The sequence below is a fragment of the Amaranthus tricolor genome, chromosome 5, assembly GCF_026212465.1.
Source record: "Amaranthus tricolor cultivar Red isolate AtriRed21 chromosome 5, ASM2621246v1, whole genome shotgun sequence".
In the NCBI taxonomy this organism is placed as follows: domain Eukaryota; kingdom Viridiplantae; phylum Streptophyta; class Magnoliopsida; order Caryophyllales; family Amaranthaceae; genus Amaranthus; species Amaranthus tricolor.
The window spans coordinates 23,166,842-23,189,810 of NC_080051.1; the positions used below are offsets into that span (position 1 = coordinate 23,166,842).

General features: G+C 33.6%; 2 protein-coding genes across 2 annotated transcripts; one reads left to right on the forward strand and one right to left on the reverse strand.

The window, feature by feature from the left end:
• Nucleotides 1–3,576: 3,576 nt before the first annotated feature.
• LOC130813835 (mitochondrial import receptor subunit TOM40-1-like) lies at nucleotides 3,577–12,724 on the forward strand. Its single transcript, XM_057679727.1, has 11 exons — nucleotides 3,577–3,867; nucleotides 5,302–5,383; nucleotides 5,495–5,594; nucleotides 5,678–5,773; nucleotides 5,891–5,941; nucleotides 6,680–6,745; nucleotides 7,023–7,124; nucleotides 8,568–8,636; nucleotides 8,712–8,795; nucleotides 11,849–11,944; nucleotides 12,350–12,724. The coding sequence occupies exons 1-11, from the start codon at nucleotides 3,735–3,737 to the stop codon at nucleotides 12,404–12,406; spliced, it is 936 nt and encodes a 311-aa protein (XP_057535710.1). The 5' UTR covers nucleotides 3,577–3,734; the 3' UTR covers nucleotides 12,407–12,724.
• Nucleotides 12,725–13,155: 431 nt separating this feature from the next.
• LOC130813834 (exocyst complex component EXO84B-like) lies at nucleotides 13,156–22,969 on the reverse strand. Its single transcript, XM_057679726.1, has 7 exons — nucleotides 22,525–22,969; nucleotides 21,209–21,306; nucleotides 17,428–18,481; nucleotides 15,964–16,473; nucleotides 14,419–14,607; nucleotides 14,080–14,216; nucleotides 13,156–13,798 (listed from the first exon to the last, which is right to left on the reverse strand). The coding sequence occupies exons 1-7, from the start codon at nucleotides 22,675–22,677 to the stop codon at nucleotides 13,636–13,638; spliced, it is 2,304 nt and encodes a 767-aa protein (XP_057535709.1). The 5' UTR covers nucleotides 22,678–22,969; the 3' UTR covers nucleotides 13,156–13,635.

Sequence of the window (22,969 nt, forward strand, 5' to 3'; positions counted from 1 at the left end):
AATTTAAATAGTCTACAAAAATTATATTAAACGATATAAAACCATATAAAATTGTATTAAATTTAGAACATATTTTATTTATTACTAACTGTTAGTACAAATAAAAAAATCCTTCTTTTATGAAGCTTTGATTTCCTTCCAAAAAAATCAATTAAAAACTTCAATTTATAATCATAAATTTTTCCAAAACCACTATAATCGTTACAGTTGAGATTATTGAAACAAAATATAGATAAAGAGTAGTTATTGACAAGATTTTTAAAGTGCATGAACACAAGTTGAAGATATTTCATGATGGTGAATCATTTCTTCAATAAAAAAAACATTGTGCTCAAAGATCTTTAGCTTAAGAAAGTCAAGTCAACTATTTCAAATAGCATTGTGTGAGAGATACCTCGATTATTTGAGAAAGTTTTCTTTCTTATTCATCTGATTATTATTCGTTTTTAATGTGCTTTTTTTTTATTTGTTGTATTAAAATAGTATTATTATTTAAATAGATATATTGGGTTGCAAACTTGATTTTATTTAGTGAGTGATAGACGATTTTAACGGTGGTTGGAATCACAAAGACATTCCATGTAAACATATAACAAAGCTTCTAACTAACCTCTAATAGCTAGAAATGGTGGTAACTGGTAAGTGATTGATCATATTTAATAAACAATTTATAAGGCCGTGAATATTTACAATCTTCTAATAAAACACATTTATAACTCGCCATACACCATTTTTAATAACTAGGACTTGAGGAAACTTATTGACAAGTTAGACAATTGATGATCAATGCTAAGCATACAATGGCTAGAGTACATATGATGAACAAAGATGTGATGGGTGCATCCACTTTTTATGTCGAAGGGGTAGATAATTCTCGGTCTATTTGAGAGAGAAATATTTGATTTAAGGAGAAAGGGGAATTGAGCCAAAAAGGGTGAATTGAGCAAGAAAAAGGAAAAAGTAAAAGCAGCAATAATACCAAATAGTTTAAAATGTACAATCTCACCTTATAAACAGTTAAAATTCTTGTGACCTATTTGGTTAGTGGTATTAAATAGTTGTAATAAGAATGGTTTATAGTGTAAAATTTAATCAAAAGTTTCATATCATTCCCATGATAATGAAACTTTGATGACAAAAAATTTTTTTTGTTTACAAATTATCATTATCATCTAATACCATCTCTCCCAATGTTAATGCATTGAAATGAATTTTATCAAGAAAATGAGATGATTGAAGTTGAACAAGCATGTACATCAGGATATTCAAGAGTTTTTTCAACTAAAATTACACTAGTTTTTCATTTCCATTATCGTCGTTTATAATAACCTATCAAAAGGGCCGTGATATTTTAAGTAGTAGGGATATACCACTTAATAAGTGAGAGAGATTTTGGGCTTCTAGCCTTTGATAACACATATGCTTCATTTGAGTCTCCTAATTTGATTGATGTCGATCATGTTGAAAATTGTAAGATTGAGAATTCATTCAAGTCAAGTAATTGATTGATAGTAATACAACATGTTTTATAATAGTGTCAAGATTCATATGCATTAGTATTTTTGGTGATGTTGCATATATTTTTATTTTATTTCCATGAAAAACTTGAAAAAACAATGTTTTTCCTTTTAATACACTTTATTTTGTTGTTGAACAGTGCATATGCTAATAACTAGGAAAAATCATGACGAAAATTATTTTAATAGATTTTAATTTCACAATAGAAAAAAAATATAGTCAATTTTCATTAATCAAAAGTTAAATGGTTTAACAAAAGTTAAAGGGTCAATTAACTATATATTGCCGGTTAAAATAAATACTTTATGCACTAATTTCAATAGTGTTTTTTTTATTTGTTCACTGATTTGTTACTCATATTATTAATTTTTCCTGGAGAATAAAAGTTTATATTCCAACCAAAATCAAAACAATACAAAACACAAAGACAGAGAGCTCCAAGCCTTTAACATTGCTAAATAACTACATCAGTATAGAGAAAGTACCCATCTTTTAGGAGGGGTTGTGGTAACTCACTTTTTATGTGCAAATAATAGGGAAAAGACCTTTAAGGATCAAAGAAGTAAAACAACCGCTTAAATTCTCTAAACCACGTATTGATTTGAGATTTTACAGGAAATAAAGTAATAAATCTAACTAAAGTTTGTTGACAGACATACAGTACATGACTTTCTCAACATTGTTCATTTGCATGAGCTACATACTCTGATTTCTAGTGAGCCAAATGTGATAGCATAGCCTACAGACACTAAAAATTATCACTTGCCTTTTAAAGCTATCCCCTTTCTATATTTTCTTTGTAATCATCTTCAACTTCAGAGGTAACAAATTGATACCAGGCCACTGCGGAAGTTTCTTGATGCACTTGGAGCCTCATAATAATAATAATAACAATAATAATAATAATAATAATAATAATAATAATAATATTATTATTATTATTATTATTATTTCATATGGGTTATCTATTTACCTCATTTCTGCCTTTTGAATGATCCTAATGGGTTGCCTCTTGGGTCTACCTTTAGGACCCACCATGAAGAAGACACGATTTTTGTTTCATTACTTAAAACTAAACCTAACCAACAAATCTTGTATGAAATCGTTTCACTATGAGATAAGCTTAAATTAATCTTATTTTCTACATAGTAATAACTTTAAGATTATGATTAGACACTTTAATATTGAGAGTAAGTAATTAGTCTAAAGTTATAAATGACTACTTTTAACTTTTAAGGATATAATCTTATAAGTAATCATTTTAAGGTAATTGGTCATCTTAATAGTATAATTGATTATTTTCAAATTGTAAGTGATCATCTTAAAATTATAAAAGATTACTTTAAGGTTATAATTGGTCACTTTAAAATTATAAATGACCACTTTAAAATTATAAGTGATCACTTTAAATTTGTAAGCATATATTGGACTAGTTCAATAAAAATAATTTATTATAAGACCGTCTCATTTGAAAATTTGTAAAATCTTCAAAAATTTTTCAATAATCGAAGAAGTTTTAAATCAATTGTTGTCCAGACGCCGTAGGATTATTAGAGTGGAGCCGAGAGTGGTAGTGATATACATTAGTTATATTGGAGATTAGATTCATATTAAACTTTTTCACAATAGAATAATCTAATAAATTTTTTTAAATAAGACAATTTTTTGGTGAGATCCTAACGTACATACATTTAGTAGATTAAAGTGTTTAAACGATTTTAAAGTAATCAATTACATTAATGGATTTGTCTTATAATGAGACAGTCTCATCCAAAAGAAGCTATAATTTAACACAAATTGTTGTGAGAGACAGCCTCTCCGTGAGACGTATTAGATTTATAGGCTAAATAATCTAATTAATAAAAATTAAAAAGAATTAAAAATGTGGACTTCTTATTTTACAAAAGTAATTGATAATTTAAAGGATAGTCAAAAAGACCACAAAGAAAACAAACACAAGAAAAAATGTCATTTTACTCATTTATCTCAAACGGATAAACCGAACCCGAATATTCTCTTGGGTTAATGGCCTATACCCAAACCCATCAAACAGAGTGACCCAAAAACCCTTCTTAAGCCCCTAAAACGACCACAACCCTTGTTTCCCTGCATTTTTGTTCATCTCTAATCTCCACGGCTAAAACCCTTTTCTTTTGCCTTCAATGTGTTTTTGATCTCTAATTCAAGGCAAGAGAACTAGTTTAAATTACTCAACAATGGCAGGAATTTCTCCGACAGGGCCAGTAATGGGGGCTGTACCAACCCAACTTCCAAAGACCGAACAAATCATAGATTACAGCAATCTCCCTTGCCCTATTCCTTATGAAGAAATTCAGCGAGAAGCCATGAGTTTGTTTACTCATCTCACTCTTTTTCATTTAAATGTGTTATCTGTTTTCTTATATTTCTTGATGTGGATTGAGCTAGATGTATTGGGTTTATGCTGTTGATGCTGATTCATTTATGGTTTTTTTTTTTTAATTTTTTATATAGTTTGGTTTGATTTTCTTTTTTTTTTTTTGAGACTTGAACACAGTTTTGTTTTTTCTGGTCTTGATGATTTATCTTTTTGTTGTTGTTGATTACTTTTATTAGATTAGATGTAGAACACCCATCTCCCGTACTTCTTGAATGTGTATTCAGAAAGTGAAGGTTTTTTGTTGCTCTTCTTGTTTGATTTCTGGTGTGTTCATGGAAATTGGGATTGATTATTTCTTCATACTCCCTCTATGCTTATGACTTATGAGTTTACCTCGTTGACCATAAATTTTTGGGTTGCATACTACTTCATATTCCCTTTTTCTTTGCCCATAAGTTTGGCCCATTAACAAAAAGTATGTGAGAGCTTTCTCGGGTCAATGATGCATTTTTATAAAGACTGAGGGGGATATGCTCAATGGGAACAGTCAACAACAACGTTCCAATATCCCAATGGCATTAAGTTGCTCCTTTCTGTGTGGAATTTGGAGATCATGTGCTTGTTGGCACTATCAAAGAGTTTTTTGGTGACCCTTGGTAACCAATACCATCTATAACTTCACCTAAATAAGAAGTGCAAATGACTTAATAAGACATTATAGTTTAGTTCCATATTAGCTTAAACCTAAGAAATATAAATCTTTGGCCTATTTATATAAGTGCCAAGCTCTATGGGAATGGTGAATTGAGTTATCGTGATTGATTGAGGTTGTGTAATTCCTTATTGCAATTCCTTTCCCTATTGAAAATTTTTCTTGTTTTAGGAGTGAGTTTATTTTTACTATTATATTATGCAAGATAAATTGTGAACCTTAGTGCTTAAGTATCAACCAGTCTCATAGCGTTGCCATGAGCTTATTAATTGGATTGAATACATGAATGCAACATTGAATCTTACTGTTAAAAAGTTAAGACTCTTTTTTTACTTCTCTAGTTTAGTTGGATTCTTGTGTTTGATTTCACTAAATTACATGTTTGACAAAATCTAGTCTAAGGTCTGTACTAGACATCTAATAATCAATAGTTTTTTTTTTTTTTTGATTATTTCCAATTAAGCTGTGACTTATCTGTGGGTTGGATGATGCTTCCTATGCTTTCTGATATCAATGGGGCTGAATTGTGCTGATTGACATGTTGCACTTTTATCACTTTCATGCCTGTCCTTTTTCCAATGAAAGTGACACCTATTTTTGGGGTTGTAATTTTACATTGGGATGCAAGAGGAAGCGTGAACTTTAAGTGCTTATGAAACTGATAAGCATATTTGAAGAAATTGTTATTTATGTGTTTCTCGGCTGTTTGTAGTGACTTTGAAGCCAGAAACATTTGAAGGGATGCGATTTGATTTTAATAAAGCTCTTAGCCCAAAATTTTTTCTTAGTCACAGGTACTTCATGGCTTCATCTCTTTTTATGCTCTGCTATTGTTGATCGACTTAGCCAGGTTGACATTTTTTGTTTGTAGTGCAATTAATGTCTGCTTGCCAAATTATTTACAGTGTATCCATGGGGCCAATAGAAGTTCCTTCTCAATCTCCGGAGCCCATTAAAATCCCCACGTCAAACTATGAGTTTGGTGCTAATTATATTGACCCAAAGGTTAGCTAAACTTGATCTCGGTTGATTTACGAGAATGAAAAGTTTGAGACCTTTCCCCGACGTTCCTTTCTGGATATTTGTAGTTAATGCTTATTGGAAGAGTCTCTCATGACGGTAGGCTAAATGCAAGACTCAAGTGGGATTTGACTGATAATATTGTTTTGAAGGGAAATGCTATGGTAATTTTAACATTATACTCTTTTTAAAATATTTTCTTTTGAACTTTTTACTTTTACATAGTTACTTCTAAGAAAGTTTATGAGATTGATGAGTAACGCTTGTTTTCTTTTTTCTAGTTGTCAAGTGAGCCTCATTCGTCTCAAGGCATGGGTAGTATTGATTACAAGGTACACCTCTATGCCCCTCTTTCTATTCTTAATGTTTATATCAATCTTTGTATTAGAAAAGGACACCAAAACAAGAAGTTTTCCTACACATTATGTATCTAGATCCCATTGAGAAAAACATTTTGATGTTATGAAGTATATCTATGTATGCTAATTTTTAGATGGTTGTCCGAATGTCAACAATTATATTAAGTTTTCTTATATCGTTGACATTAGAAATCCTCATATTTAATTTCAATCTAATTGTGGCAAAACTTTTGCTTTGAAGTGCTAATGGTTGATGTCAAATTTGCCCATATCCCCACTCTTTGAAATGCTTTAAAGCTGCATGCTGTTTTTTTCACTGAAATGTTCACGCTATTTCAAAAGGACTTCTTTTATGAAAAAATGCCCTTTTAACACTAGAATCTGTTGACACTACCTTTTGATCTCGATTGCATTTTGTTAGCGATCTCATTTTTTGTTTGTCTAGTTATTGCACTTTGTCTGTTTTTTCATTATTAGCCGTTTCCTTTGTTTGTACTCTGTAGTGTAGTATGCACTGTTATTATTTGAACTTGAAGCTAGAACATGCAATTATGAATTCCATTCCTTTTGGCTTTCATTAAGAGTATAGCAAGCATTACTCATCAAATTTGACATATATGTATAAGGAAATTTTTTTGTTGTTCTAGGAGTCTAATTTATGGCATGAGTTTACTCTTACTTTTCTCGTATGGTCACAATTTCCCATGTCAGGGCAGTGACTACAGGGCTCAGCTTCAATTCGGCAGCGGCTCACTTGTTGGGGCAAACTACATACAGGTAAAGAGGCAGTCTTATATTAATTTCTACATGCATGCAATGTTAATTTTGTTTTGGATTGAATAAGTATCACTTATTATTTGGATTGGTCTAAATGTATATTATCTTGTTTATGAAATCAAAAAGCTTTTAACGGTTTTTTTAGCTATGATTTTTGCCTTTTATTTGCTTTAAGTTTCTTCCCTTTCTTGCAAAAGTCCCTTTATTGTTTGTGTGAGTAATTTCTGTGTACTTCCTCACATCTTCTTTATGTTGATTGCTGAGTATATGTATGCAGAGTGTGACGCCAAATCTCGCATTTGGTGGTGAAATTTTTTGGGTAGGCCAGCATAGAAAGTCTGGTCTTGGTTCTTCTGCTCGATACAGCAACGACAAGATGGTAATTTGACTCGACTTTATATGAGTTTTACATGAAGCTTTTGTACTATTTTTGTTGAATTGTTTAATAGGATTCTTATCGTGTTACATTATTTGGGTCAAGAATGGGGTTTTGTCCATGTTTCCTTTCGAGTCTGTTGCATGAAAAGTCTTTAAATCTGCAAAGTGCAAAGCGTACCTTGTTAGGGTTGGGAAGCACTTTACACTAGGACCTCGCAGCAAGGTATGATGAATTTATAAGAGTAGTGTGGATTTCATATATGTAATAGTAGAATGAGTTGATGCACAAGACTTGGTTTCATTTAAAAGGATGCTTTTCACCTCATGGACCGTGTGTAGCAAGAGCACCTAGGTAGGTTAACATATAAAATTTTGTATTTTTCCTATTTGGCAATCATACAACATACTTAAATACCAAAGCACACCAAACACATGCTTTTGACTATCATATTTTCGTACGCTACAGGTGAGACAATAACTTATTGGTGTAAGTATGAATTTATTTACATAGTTGTAGTTGATGAAAAGGAGTAAAGTAAATTGTAAAATCAAGTATTGAATCCTTTAATCTTTATTGCCAACAGTGAGAATAGAGAAGAATTGATGTGGACGACCATTAAAACTGATATATTGGTTAATGTAGCTGATCCCATTCTTCTGGGATGAAGGTTTTGACATTGTTCTTGCTTTTGTTGATTGAGAAAACATAGATACAAAGAAAGAAGAAAGAAAACACATACTTTGTGAATAGTTTTTATATGAAAATCGATCAATCTAGCTTAAAATATTTTCCGCTTAAGCTGATAGATTGATTGTAGGCTGTTCTCATATGTAATTTAGCTTCTCTAGTAAGTCTCTACTCTCAAGAAGATTAATTCAGTGTTTTGTTACAATTTTCAAGAAATTGTTATTATTTAAGGAGCTCGTTTGATTCTTGATAAGAAGGAGAAAGAAATAAAACCAAAAAAAGAAATTAAAGGAAAAGGAAATAGAAATTGTACTCAAATTTTGTGTTTGAATTGCCCGTTTAACTCTCATTGTGACCTCCCTTTTACCTATCCACAATTTATTCATTTTCTTTGTAATTATTTATTTTGATCTTTTTGTTTGATGTATGCCCTTCAGGTTGAGCCATAGAATGTCTATTATGTTTTCCTACACTTACCTTTTCTCTTTTCCTCAATTGGCGCAAAGTCATCACAACCTCCCTCACCCTTTTAAAATCTCCATCGACTTGATCACAATTTATATTGTCACCTCACCATCACCAATATCTAGTTGGTAGTCCATGTGGATCTCTAGGTGTTATTTGTTATTACTTTTTAGTTTTTCTTGTCATTATTGCAGACGTTGTGCATCTGCCACATCTAATTGGAATGTGCCATGCATGATGTCAGAGGAGTTAAACAGTTGGCCGTTAATCAGTTTTCTGCTAAACACACAGGTTGCAACTGCACAAGTGGCTAGCACGGGATTGGCTGCCCTCAGTTATGTTCAGAAGATTAATGAGAAGGTAAGCCAGTTGATCTAACGATAATGTTATTCTTCTGAACCTACTTAGAAGTCTGATGTGATATTTGTGTTGTAGGTTTCCTTAGCAACAGAATTTGCATATAACCATATGTCAAAAGATGTTACAGCTGCAGTAGGTTATGATGCTATTCTACGTCAGGTACTTTTCCCTCTTTGATTTTTTGAGATTAGTTCTCTAGCCAAAGATTTGTTGCATAAGTTATATACTTGTATTACAACATTTTACTAAAGTTTAGGCTCAAGGCAAGATGGAATTTACATTTAGGCTTAAGCTTGGGAAACATGAAGTCTTTGTGGTTTAGGAATCAGGAAGGGAAATTTGAGGTTAGGTTTTATGCTTGTTCAATGATAGGGATGATTGTGGACTTAGGTTTTGATGTTTTGAGGGAGGCCCATATTGTGTTTAGGGTTTGGAGGTCATGAAGTAATAGTTTTCAACGATTGATTTTTATTTTTGTAGTTTGGATATGGAGGATGATGGATTGTCGAATGATGATGATGGATGAGCTGGAGTGGCGATTAATGTTGTAATAATAAGCAACTCACACTAAAAATCAATGCATATGATCACCATGGAAGTTAATTTCTAAGGTTTTTAATAACACCTTTAATTTGCCTGTTGTAAAGCATGGACGACTCGTCTTACTCTAAATCCTGAAAGAGTAGTAATAGCCAAACAAGAATCGTAAGCTTTCGAGATTTTCGATCATAAACATGTCTAATTTTTCATTTCAAATGAGATATTTATAGTACAATTGATGATCGATTTTAGGAATAAAAGAAATACAAAATTAAAATTTTTTAAGAATCTATGAATAATTTTAACTAGCTTATAAAGTTTGAGTTCTATCTTAGGAGCATTTAGGATGGTCAAATGCTTGGCCTTCAAGCTTAGGCTTCATGTGTGGCCTTTCACACGTTTAACTAGAGACGTGTTCAATATTCAACCTTTTGTTGATCATCAATGTATCAAAAAAATACTTTTTTCTGTTCACACATCCTACTTGACAAATTGCCTAAAATCTCAATCTTTTCTTAAATCTATCTTCTTGCTAAAGATAGGATATAATCATATTTTTCTTGCCCATTTGATGTAGTCAACAATACTTATCTTTTTGTGATCTGAATCTCAACCTCCATTTTAGAGCCAATTCTAACTCATTTCTCCATGTTTACTTGTCTTTTGATCTTGGAACCATCTTGATTCGGGCTTTATTGAACTTGAATCATCACTAGAAAACATTGGGCTTGATTAGTTGTAGTGGAATCCATCCTAGATGCCTTTTCCCCTTTTAATCTGTTCGAGCCTGAGCTTTTGACTTGTCAATATTCATGCTTGTGACTAAAGTAAAATAACTTATTAAATTATGTGCACTTATTTATGTGAAGTTACACATGGTGTTTGCTACCAAGGGTCAATCAGAAACATCTTTGTTAGTTTTATCATTAACAAGGTTAAGGTTGCGTACATTTGACCAACTAAATCCCACCCTAGCCCCTAGGTGAGAGTCACTTAATGACAATGGGTAATAGAATGTTGATCCATTCTTGTTTAACAAGCGTAGTTAATTGCTTGTCTTGCTTGGTACTGTTCTTTCTGGTTGGATTGGATTCCAAGGCGATCTTTAATTTTGTAAGTGAATGAGTTGGTATTTTTTGATTACAATCATGATTTACACTTCTATTAAGCAACCAACCTCTTTCCAAAAACACATGACGTGCATCTATGGGAACAATATCACTTTAAATCTCATTGACATACTTTTTTCCGACGCTGAAAAGTAACCATTTTTGATTTGTTGCGAGTATTCCCTTACGTTGATTGAGCCAATTAATTTTTTATATATTGTTGGCTGAGAAACTATGGGTATGTCGTAGTTCATGGCGAGCGTTTGTAATATGACTTCTCTTTGCTAGTCTTCTTCCTATTCAAGGTCCTTCTCACTAAGCCTTCTTCATCACTGAGAAACTTTTTCGGATTACGAGCTTCTGGTGTTCAATCATCTTGCATCGACGAAGGATAGGATTGTTCATGAGCCGAACGAGAGAGGGAGCATCGACACTTGTCAATGGGGAAGGAAGGTGTATAAAAGTCAATCGTTGAATTTATCTATGCAACTAGCAAGGTGAATAAAAGGAAGGGAAACATATTTTTTAAAGGAGGGAGATTCCTTTAACTTAATCTTTGACCTACAATTCCCTTTATATAATTGGCTATTTTAAATAACTATTCTATTTAATTTTTATAAATCATTTCAAAAAAGAAACTTAATACTATAACCTAAAAACAACATTTTATTACCCCAATGCATTTAAGCGGCTTCCACCTGGGGTGGGGTTTTAAAGGGTCGAATGTATGCAACATTACCCTTGGTAATGATAAAACTAACAAAAGATTGTTTTCAGTTACCTTCTTAGCAAATGTCATGTGCAACTTAAAAAAAAAAGAAGTGCACATGATTCAATGAGCCTTGTTACTTTATTTATTATAATCCGAAACCAATGAACTATAAATCCTTGCCTCTATTGAAGTAATGGACATTACTATAACCTAAAAGAATAAATGTTATTTATCGTTGTACTACCAAGTTCAAATCTGGATTTTGGATACTTCCTAAACTATCAGTAAGTCGGACACTAGAACTATCCAAGTCGGACACTAGATGCGTACCTGAGGTGGGACTCCTTGTATACAAGTCCGAGGTTTTTGTTGCATTTTGGACACTTCCAAAATTTGCTGAGTCGTAAAAGTGGTCTAGCTCTTAAAATTTGTCGACTAAATTTGTATTTGACTTGCGTTTGATGTTTCCGACACAAAAGGGAAAGCTTATGGCTTGCAATTTTATTGATATTTTAGTGACAACAAATCTCAATCATTTTAAGTAAGCTAGAAAAATGTGCTCTGTTTTTTACTCACCAATATTGTTTGATGTTCGCACAACCAGCCACAACCTTAATCCCTATACTGTTTGATGGTTTCATGTTATTATATACTACCTCTGTTTTGTTAATAGCTACACTTCTTTTATGTGAGTTTTTTGGGGCAAGTGTAGCTATTAGGGGTTGTTCTGAAGTGTTAAATGGGAAAACATTTCAGTTTTGGAGTACAGCAGTTTAAAAAACCTTCTTGGGTGGAGGGGTAATATGATACTGGCTAAAGCTACGTATTTGCTATATTATTTTTTTCCGCAGGCACGTGTAAGAGGGAAGATAGACTCCAATGGATGCGTAACTGGTTTGCTTGAAGAGAGGCTTAATATGGGTTTCACATTTATACTATCTGCTGAGGTAAGATATTGCTCGCCAGATTTGTCTTTGTAGCTCCGCAACCTTGCTATATCTGAGTAGTACTAAAAAAAACTGAATACAGAGAGTTGAGGGAAAACTCGATGTTTTTTGCCTTCTTGACATGAAAATTTTTTTTGCTTTTCCTTTGAATCAAGTTCTTCCACTTGTTCATTCAAAAGTGAAAGATTTCTTCTATCTTTTGAGAAGCTTATGTAACATTGTATGTAGGTTCGTAATAAAAGATTTTAATGCTAATGAACAAGCAAGTGTTTCATTTGTTCTAATAGACAAAATGTTAATAAAAATCGTATTTGTAACATTCTAAAACTATACAATGGCACGTGTGAATATTTTTCTCCCGTTGTTATACTTATAATTCCTTATGCTACTTCGGTAATCTTGCAGATTGATCATAAGAAGAAAGATTACAAATTTGGTTTTGGATTTACCGTTGGGGAGTAGAAACTTGTTGCTTTGCTCATAGCGGCTTTGTTGGAATTTTGAAAGGATTATTTGTTTTTTTTGGCAATCTTCACCGAGATCAATTATGTACTTTTACATTCAAAGTTGATTTATAGGAACTTCATATTCTCATTTTACACTTTTGGGTTGAGAATATCTTTATGTATTTTCAAGTAGAAATATTTAAGTGCTGTTGAATATTTACTCTATGGCCATGGCCATGTCCTTCATCATTATTGCAAATTGCAAACAATTCACGTTTTAGTGAAACAAGTGATCTTGGCTAATAAAAAGCTTTGCAGCATCTAAATTTATTTTTATTTAGTTATGGGCCAATTGGCTTAATTAGGGTTACCTTTACAATTTATGTCTGTGTAATTCGGGTTTCGGGTTCAACTTAGGATAAACAAATTTCTCTGGTAGAATCGATTATGGATGATAATGCAGTAATGGATTATGGAACGGATGGTCAATATATGCAAACTATAGTAAGACTCACTAAATAGACAAACTAGGACAATTGGAGATCCACAGGAAATCTACACTAATTTCTTCATAAAACGCATACATTATAAGTCGATGGATGTTGCACATTGATAAGTGTATATTATCTTGTTATTCTCCCCAATTTCTTGGTATTTTGATTTTTTTTTATGTTGGATATTTAGTTCTCCCTTATATGATCCACATATTTTTTTTGTCTTATTTACAAACTAAATAAAACTCCAAGCGTTTATTTCAAATTCAAAGGAGTATTTGTTAATTGGTGTTGGGATAAGAAAATATATTCCGCTTATAGAATTATGACCAACAGAGATTCAAGCTCTCACATAAGAAAATATGAGGAAAAAAACTCAGAACTCAGAAGGATGTATTTGTAATAGAATTTCAATCTCCACAACGACCTAGGAGTGTTGAACACAAGTACACCGAACAAATAGATTCAAAGAATAGCTCTAGATCTTATAATCAATGCGCATGTAATTACAAACTTGTTCCCGAATGACACATTTCTAAACCTGAAACCATCTGTTGGTAATTAATCTACAGAATTACAAGCAATCTCCGCACCAGAAAATGCGATAAATTGAATGAAAATGAGAATCAAGGGAAAAAATAAAGCGGGAACAAATGAATCTTTCTATTACACTATAAACAAAGATCTTTAGGAAAATTTTGGAGACGGTCTCAATTTTAGCCTTAATGTACAGATGAGCAAGATAGAGCTGTTAAGAGCTTCCATGAGACCTGTATGAGGACACTGACTGAGCAGAGACCGAAGCTGTTGGGCTATTTACTTCACGGTCCCCATTGATTTCTCTCGGCCTTCCACTCAGTGTGTCAATTGCATCTTGACAGATTTCGTTAAACCAGTTGTCTTCAGGTAGTATACTGAGCATAAGACATTTAGATTAGAAAATAAGCTACGAAATAGAATCGGTGTATGTATAATCACAGAAGCTGACAGAACTCCCAACATTTACACTCTAATTAGGAACGGAGAAATTGATGCTTAGTGACACATTAGTGCAATCCAGAAAATTTAACACTTTGTTTAGCATGAGGCAGATGAAGAGCTTTAGATTTGATCTCATTGATGACTAGGACTAAGTTACAAGACGGATAACGATCGAAATCCACACAAATACAGAAAATTATCAAAAAGAAATTACCTATAAGGATCTCTGCCCGTGGCTTGAAAAGCTGCAAGAGCTTTAGATATGATTTCATTGATGACTCGGACTAAGTAACGAGACAGGTAACGACCTTGAGAAGCAAAGCAGATAACAAATTTCATATCCAGGTAGAGCTGCAATGATCAAAAGGGGAATTAGTTGTTACACAACCTCAAAAGTGGAAATAAAATTGGATAAAGGGTGCACAAAGTATGAGAGAAGACAGAAAACCATGTAATTTTGCCAAGAAATCAGGTAAGAAATTGCACTCCCTGTCTCCAGACAAATATTAGTGTGTTCTGGAAGTGGAAGATGCATCAAAGTTGAATCCTATACCTGTTGAAGGGCGAGAGGGCCTAAAGGCTTAGGACCATCCTCAATATCATCCCAGAAGCTTTGATCTTGAGACAACCATAAGATAATAGTCTCTGTGAGTTTCATTAACAGCAGGGTAGCAAACCTTTCTTTTCCGACAAACATCTCGGCCGCAATAATAGCCATCGTATTAAGTTTGAAGTAAAGTTCCTGAAAAGCAGTTGCACAAGTGTAAGATATATTGCAGTTCTTGTATAAACTTTGCAACCTCATTGTAAGCTATAAAAGCTCAATACGCGCAAACCAGCTCTGCGAAATTACTCTCAAGGAATCTTTCTGGACTGTGGAAACAACCAGCCAGCGCCAGCAGGCAGCAGTACTAAGATTTGTTATATCACAATCACTCAATACCATTTTGTATGACACAGCAGGCATAGTTCCAAGTCCTGAAGAACTTGAGCAGAAGATAACTCATACTTAAGACAGTCACTGTTTAGCATCTGTAAGGATTAAGGAAATGCTTATGATTGAAACATGTCACTTCCCCTATTTCCAAATGGTGTTTACAACTATTACGGCCCGTTTGGTTATTGGTACTAAATAGTGGTAATGGAAATGATTTATAGTGTAAATTTCATGAAATGTACTATCAATCCCAAGGTAATGAAACTTTAATTATAAAATGTTTTTTTGTTCATAATTTTCCATTTTCACTACATACCCCTCTTCAAATTATAATGCGTTGGAATGAGTTTCATGAAAAAAAATGAGATGATTGAAGTAGAACAAACATGACCACTAACTTGTAAAGAGATTTTCCTATCAAAGTTACACTAATTGTCGATTACTATTCCCACGATTTGATACCAATAAGGCAACAAACAAACGAGTGGTTATAGTAAAGCATTTTGGGGACAAGAGAAAGGAAGAAACACTCAAAAGGTGGAGAGAGAGAGAGAGGGGATGAAACAATTTATTTAAAAAAGTGAAACTGTAAACATCAATTGGAGACGGGCCGATGGAAGCTGTAAATATCATTTGGAAATGGAGGGCGCAGAACTCAAGTATGACACAAGGAAAAAGAATAATGTTGGAACTTGGAACCTCAGGACAAACCAGAAAATGTTCTAGAACTTATTGCAACAAATTGTCACCTATGTAATTCGTAGTCTACGAATGCAATACCAGCCTTAGGAATACAAATGGTAGAACCAACAAGATCGCACATATTAAATACATCACCAGCACAACATGCAGAGCCTTTATCCGGAGGAAGATGAGTTTTTTCTTTTTTTTTGGTGGGGTGGGGAGGGGGGGGGGGGGGGGGGGGGAATGGGGGTCTTTCTTGAATCTTTCCTAAACAAACTACAAGTAATAAATTATAATTTGGGCCACTAAAGTCTTGACACTAAGCTAAATATCAAACACGTAGTCTGGAAGTTACAAAAGAAAGGAGAAACCATATCAAAATTAGCAGAGCGTTGGCTTTGTATGTACTTTCAGATTTGAAAAATTGAAATCACATAAGGCAGTTACAATAAGATAAAAAATAATTAATGGAAGTACCCGGAATATTGGCGAAGGAAACCATTCAATATCTTCCGTACTAGCATCCATATTTAAGTATATTTCAGCTGTAAGATTACTCGCACCCTCTTCAGTAAAGATAAGATCCAGAGCATGGTGCTGACAGAAACTACTTTTGAGCCTATCAACTGAACTCACGAGACTCCTTTTCCATTCTCTGAGCTCAGGATGACGATTTTGTCTATCTGAAGTTCGTCTATGAGAATCATCATAATCTGCTTGATTGTTTTGAGAAAGTTTCATGGCAGCACGAGGAAGTAGCTCATCGGCCAATAGTGATGCATTTGCCAATAATGCAATTTGTTGGTATTCATTCTCAGCCATATTAACAAGTTTGTTTCCAGTGCCCTCAAAATTTGCTTCTTCCAATGAATTTGGTAATGCTTTTATGAGCATGTTAATATATGAGTTAAAAACCTGATAAACACCTTCTAATGTTTTACTACCCAGCTGCATACTCTGAAGTGGCCCCACATCCTCAAAGAAGTCCTGCAAGATGTAGCAATTATAGTGGTAAGACTAAACTTAATCTAAAGAAACCGTTGAACCATCACACATAGCTAGCAAGAGAGAGAAAAACATCCAGGGCAGATCATGAACAGACCCCACCCATATTAACACAAAGATAATTTTTAAAACAAAAAGATGTTGAAATGAGGCAAGAAAAAGAAAGAGCCTTTTAAAAAGTGAAATTATGAATTTTTGTATATAACAATAATGTCACGTAGATCCGACCTTCCCAAACCACACTCTAGGTGGGAGCCACTTAATGGCATTGGGGTAATGGAATGAATGAGCACAAGAAACTTTACTCACCACAAAATTTAGAACTAATGCATGGTTTTTCTGTAACGATATCTGGATTAGCTCATCAAGAAAAATCATGTCTGGTCTTTTTTTCCACTTTCTCAGTCACTTTAAACAACTTTGTGATACTGGGATTTTATGCCAAACTGGTTGACAATGCACTTCTTTTCTTTGAAAGAGAAATGTATTTCACTAAAAAAAAGTTTCATCCTTTAGCTAGAATTCTGGGAAAATCATATTTTCCTGTTTCTACTCCCCTTCCATATCTCAAGCTAAATAGATTCATATAAATGACCCCTTTTCAAACTTTACACTATCATCATCATACATTAATAAAAAAAAAAATGTTAAAAAGGAAAAGAACAAAGAACAAAGAAAAGAAATAAAGGTAAGTAAGAACCCAATAAATATTTAAGGTGGCAGACTTCGTGCTTAGAAAAACAACGGCAACCTTGCCTTATTTGTAAATAAACAAACCAGACACCAAGTGGTGAATTGAATATCTCGAGTCCCCAAATGGGAGGCTCCGCTCTCCAGCCTTACCACGGAAAAGCTAGAGAAGTAAAACTATAATTTTGACATGGTTCATCAATTGGTATCCATTTCAGTAGAATTCAAACACTGAAAATCACTCACTTGGACCATCAAGATAAAACGATGAGCACTACTTGTAAGCTTGTACTGGTATCCTGCCATGCTAGCAACTGAAGTGCTCAAAGATCTCCCAGACTGGCGAATGCTAGGTGGCAAAGTCAAAACCCAATCATCAGCAGCTGCTAAAGCAGCAGTACTCTCCTCTATCCTTTTAAAATTAGCATCCACTGCTTGTTCAACACTAGGTCTGAAGAGTTTAACTAGTGTTGGACACAGTGAAAGACCACGACCTTCCAACAATGAACAATGGCCTAAAGCTATCTGAACACACTCAGCAGCTGCTCTGAGACCTCCTGCTGCTGACGATGAAGCTAGAGCATGCCTTTTCACAAGTTGAGCAAATGCTTCTATTTGCTGTGCAGCCCATGTTACTAGCTCAGAAGTGTAAGCTGGTTCATTACCAAATATGGTTAAAGAATCACTGGCTGCCTGAGCTATGGCGGAAAAGACCAGCTGGGAAAGGGCAGCAGTGTAGGCTCCTCCATAAGAGCTACTTGACGGGCGGATATTTTGCATGTTATACTGGTATCTTTGTAAATGTGCACTGAGAAGTAAGGTGTGAGCACGGGGACCATCACCAAGTTTTTTTAGAGCTGATGTGGCAGCACGAAGCTCAGTACCACGAGTAGTAGGCTGGCAAGCAGCTTCTGCCAGCTGATCAGCCATTTTCTGTCTCCGTTCCTTAATTGCTATATCAAGGGATCGAATCACGTCTGGGCTGAGTGTTTTTGTTTCCCTTGCTTCAGAGGCAACACGCTCTCCTTCTTCGAGGGCTGTCAATGCTTCATCCACTCTTCTTTCCGCTAACAACACATCAAGGTGATCAGGGAATTCAACTAACCATTTTTCCAGGTCCGAAGGTTCCCTTTCCTCAAAGTTACTTGTACCATTTGTAATAGACCCTTCAGAATTACTTAATGGTGATGATTCCATGTGGACGCCTTCAGCTAGTCCGTGTATAAGCGCTGCTTGAGTGGTTAGAAGGTTTCTGATGGAAAGCAGCTCACCTTCTAGATCTGATATTTCTTTTGAGGTACTGCATCACAAAGACCCAACTATTAATACTTGGATGAGCTAGAGATTTACAGTTCAATTAGTTCTAGCATTGCAGAAATATACAAGCCATGATGTAGTCTGTAGAAGGTATGTTGGTACAATTACATAACACATACCATGGCTTTCATTGCAAAAAGAAAATATAGTAGATAAATTATGATAGAGAAGTTTCCTTGCTTTAACATCCAAACATGCACTAAGGTTGCTAGATCTTCAAAGTCCAAAATAATGACTCTACTTTAAAAATAATATACCATGGCTTTTTATTCATGCCACAAAGTTGGTCACGACACATGGCCCATTTATTCCAAAATACATTTTTCTCCTGTTAATGATATAAGAAATGGTCTTGGGCTATTGGCCCTGTTTGGGAACCTGATTAGCATAATTGATTTGACCAATTGGTTATATTAACTCATTCTTTAAACTGTTTACATAAAGAGAGTGATAAATTTCAGTATGGCAAAAGGTGAAAGAATGGGGATAGGATGGAGAAAATATGGCACAAAAAAAAAAGATTTTAAAGTAGACAAAGAAACATAACATACCAAAACAGAAAGGTGGAATGGAAAAAATACGGAGGTAGTAATCAATTATTCTAAAATTTTAAGAAAACATATGAGACTTCTATATTATAAAGTATTCAATTCTTAACACAGTGCAAAACTACAGTTAACCGTGATTGTAATAACGATCACAGATGCTGCAGTGAAGGCCCCCCAAACATTGGGCTAGACAATGAGAGAACCATCAAATCAACCTAAAATGCGACATTTTTACATCTTTACGATGTGAATAATATTGGTAGTTTTGAAAATCATTACAACTCAACTGATACGATGTGACACAGCTTATTTCTGATTTCTTAACAATAATTCATATTTATAGTATGTAAATCCATCATTTCATTCTTTCTTCTAGTCTTGTTCTCCTCCCAAGTAAGATAGTATCAATGGGAGTTCATATATTACCCAAACAACAATTTTCTTTAGTAACCATTCTATTCTTGTATGTTAATCTCTAAAGTGAAGAAAACAGGTTTATTGCAAAAAATACTAGATGTGAAGCTCGATAATGATATTGCATTAGGAACATCATTAATAGTTAATACCTATCATAAAAAGGAGCCTCATTATTAATAACTGCTTTGTTGATGGCACTATTAGATTTTCATGCCTAATCATGTCTTCTAAATGACGAACTAAAAGTTCATCACCTTCCTTTTTCTACTTTTCTCGCTATTTATCAAAAAAAATACCATTTATAAGATTATAAATATAATATTTAAAAAAGAAGCAAAATGAATATCACTTTGTAGAGTATGAAAAAACAAATCCATATGTAATTAATTGAACCTCTCTGGTTTTATTGTTAAAGTTATCACAATATAGTAATTTCTCTTACGCAATGACCAATGAATGAATTTTGGGGGAAAAATGATAATCATAGCAAATTGCACTCCAACCAAAAAGCACCATCTTCAGTTTTGGTTTTTGGAGGTCTAAATCTAATAACCACCAATTTCAGCTTTGGTTTTTGGAGGTCTAAATCCAATAACCAAACCAAGCTACCATTTTTTAAAATTACTAAAATTTAGCTAATATGATTAATGTTGTACACATCGGGATCCTACTTGGAATCATTCAGATGGGTATGATCAAATCGTGTGATCGAATCTTATAGGATCGTACGATCATACAAATGAACTTAATATACTAAAAATATTTAGTACGTAGTCATAATTATTCATTTCAAATTTTAAATTTATGAAATACAGTTTCTTTAACTTCATTTTTAAGAATGAAATGAAAAAAACTTTCAATAATTAGTTTAAAACTCCATAGTGACAAAGAACGTGTTATTGGAACTATGATCATGGAATATTTGAAATATATGTGTGTATATGAAAGAAATTAGTGAAAGATGATACATATGAAAAATAGATAATAATAGAGACTAAATTTTTTGGATCTGATCGTTGGATCGTAGAACCTCTCAAAATTTATTTTAACAAGAATCGTAAGATTCTACCAATGTTATTTCAATGTACTTTATAACCAAAACAAGTTTAGTATCAATTTATACTTTTCTCTTGCTAGTTCCTCCTTTTCTACCTTTCTAGAAAGGAAGGGTGCATGCAGTATTTTCTATCAACAGAAACCAAAATTCATGTGTGATCAAGGAAGGTTAAACAATGCAAAAGCTATATATTTGCAAGTCATTAATTTATAGTAAAAATGAAGCCAGCACAGATATACCAACTATATAGACAAAGCAAGAGATACATAATAAGAAACATATATGTTAGTCGTTGTTGCTACTCAATGGATCTATATGTTAGAATTTCAGAAAAAGATCATGGCAGGAAGATGAGTGTAGCAAAAACGTAAATGATAAAATGGATGAACGAGCGAAAGATGAAATAGAATCGCATAAGATAATTTTGCGCATGTTCAACAACATAGCATTAGTGAACCGGTAAGGAAGATAGAAAGCTAAACCTTAGGGGACTTAAAAAGAGGGAGAGGAAGACCAATATAAAATATTTTTGTTCCTTGTTGCACTAATGGAGGGTTCAAGGTCAAATGTCAATCCATATTAATTTAGACATTAAAAAGGAATATTATGTGAAGCTGCTCGGTTGACAGGGGCGTAAGCTTACAGAGCATCACATAATAGAAGTTGCAACCAGTGAAAGAGCCCTTACCGTATAAAGGCTGTATAATTAGCATACACACTTCTTCGCATTTCCTCAGCAGACGCCTTCTTTAAATCCATTAAATACGTGCATAAATGCTTTATTTCCTGTATCAAAAGCACAAATAATAATAATATCTTTAAATCTCATTATCATATTAGATTAAAGTGACCAGAAAACCAACATACTCAAATAAATATACTATAGTCTATCTTTGATAGATATCAAACATGGCCATACATGATACATGATACATGAAACTTATTAGATATTATGTCCTTTTATTTGTTTATGAATTAGTTAGAGACATACATTTACGATCCGTTTGGTTCTTGGTACTAAACGATGGTAATGAGAATGATTTGTAGGGTAAAATTTCATGTAATATACTACTTTATTCCCATGGCAATGAAACTTTGATTGTAAAAAGTTTTTTGTTCATAGTTTTCGATTACCACTTAATACCACATTTCTAATAACACATTTTCAAATGGTAATGCATTTGATTGAATTTAAAGAAAAAAAAATGAGATGATTGGAGAAAAACAAATATGACCATTAAATTTAACAAGAGATTTTCCTACAAAAATTGCACTAGTTTTCCATTACGTTTCTCACCATTTAATACCTTCTACAAAATGGACCATTAATGTCATATCTATAATCTATATCTATCTCCTCAATACACCAGCTTCATAATCCACTAGTTTCTATTCTCTCTATAAAAGTAAGCATCATGCATTCTGGTCAAGCGACTAAGCGGGAAGACTACTTCTTGCTAATGTAAATCCTGTCCATGGTCAGCCAGTAATTATTCAAGATAGATACATCTCGAAAAGTGCAACACAAGTATCCCTAAACTTTCCTCCCCTAACCAATCTCTCCACTGGATGAAACTTATAGCCAAGAGAAACCATGAACCGGAATAGAAGAGCTCACCCACCAGTATTAAAACATAGGACAAATTCTATGGAAACCGAGAAGTCACTTACACCTAAAAGAGGCCTTCTTCACCAAATCTAAATAAAGCTAACTACATCTCAAGAAGTTCATCATGATTACCCCTTCCAATATTCTAAACACTTCACTACACTATCATTTATCCATTCGTAAAAGGATCACAACATTCAGACTTAACAATTAAAAAAAAATTTAAATTCCAAATTAAATTACAGAAAAAATCAGAAATCCAAAAGTAGAAAAGATTTCATTTTTCAAAAAAATTCCCATTCCACAGTATAAACATAAAGATTTAGGAGTGCAAATGTGCAAAAAAGTAACAAAATGAAACAACATAATAAGAAAAGAATGGAAGAGAAAACAACCTTCTCGTTAAGAGAACATTTGGACTGAACATAGGACTGAGGATCAAACCCATCATTACGAAAAGCATTTAAACTCTCTTCAAGTTTAGGCAAATTCTCCTTCGCCGGAGCACCAGAGTGAGCTCTAGACCTCGGCCCTTTCACCGCCGCCATTAGAATATAAGAACCTTTCTTCCTTCAGATCCGATTCTCTAGACCAGAAAAGGCTAGGGTTTTAAGTAGATAGAGAAAATGGAGGATGATCGGAAGATGTTGATCGGAGAAGATGAAGTTGAGGAGCAGAGAGAATAGTTTCTCTCTAAAAGGTGAACAGTTTTAGCCCTTTATTAGGTGATAATTAGTTGAATCGGAGGTGGCCGATTGATTATCCAGAAAGTTATATTCCATGTTTCTTCTTTTTGACAACCAAACTTTCCTACTATTTGTTTCTTTTGCCTCGGACATT

Excerpts from the sequence above, each read along its gene's own strand:
- LOC130813835 (XM_057679727.1), top strand. The coding sequence starts at position 3,735 with ATGGCAGGAATTTCTCCGACAGGGCCAGTAATGGGGGCTGTACCAACC. Across the intron at positions 5,942-6,679 it reads TGGGTAGTATTGATTACAAG|GGCAGTGACTACAGGGCTCA; the intron begins GTACACCTCTAT and ends TTCCCATGTCAG. Across the intron at positions 8,796-11,848 it reads ATGATGCTATTCTACGTCAG|GCACGTGTAAGAGGGAAGAT; the intron begins GTACTTTTCCCT and ends TTTTTTCCGCAG.
- LOC130813834 (XM_057679726.1), bottom strand. The coding sequence starts at position 22,677 with ATGGCGGCGGTGAAAGGGCCGAGGTCTAGAGCTCACTCTGGTGCTCCG. Across the intron at positions 14,608-15,963 it reads TTCCTTCGCCAATATTCCGG|GAACTTTACTTCAAACTTAA; the intron begins GTACTTCCATTA and ends ACTGCTTTTCAG. Across the intron at positions 14,217-14,418 it reads GCCCTCTCGCCCTTCAACAG|CTCTACCTGGATATGAAATT; the intron begins GTATAGGATTCA and ends TGATCATTGCAG.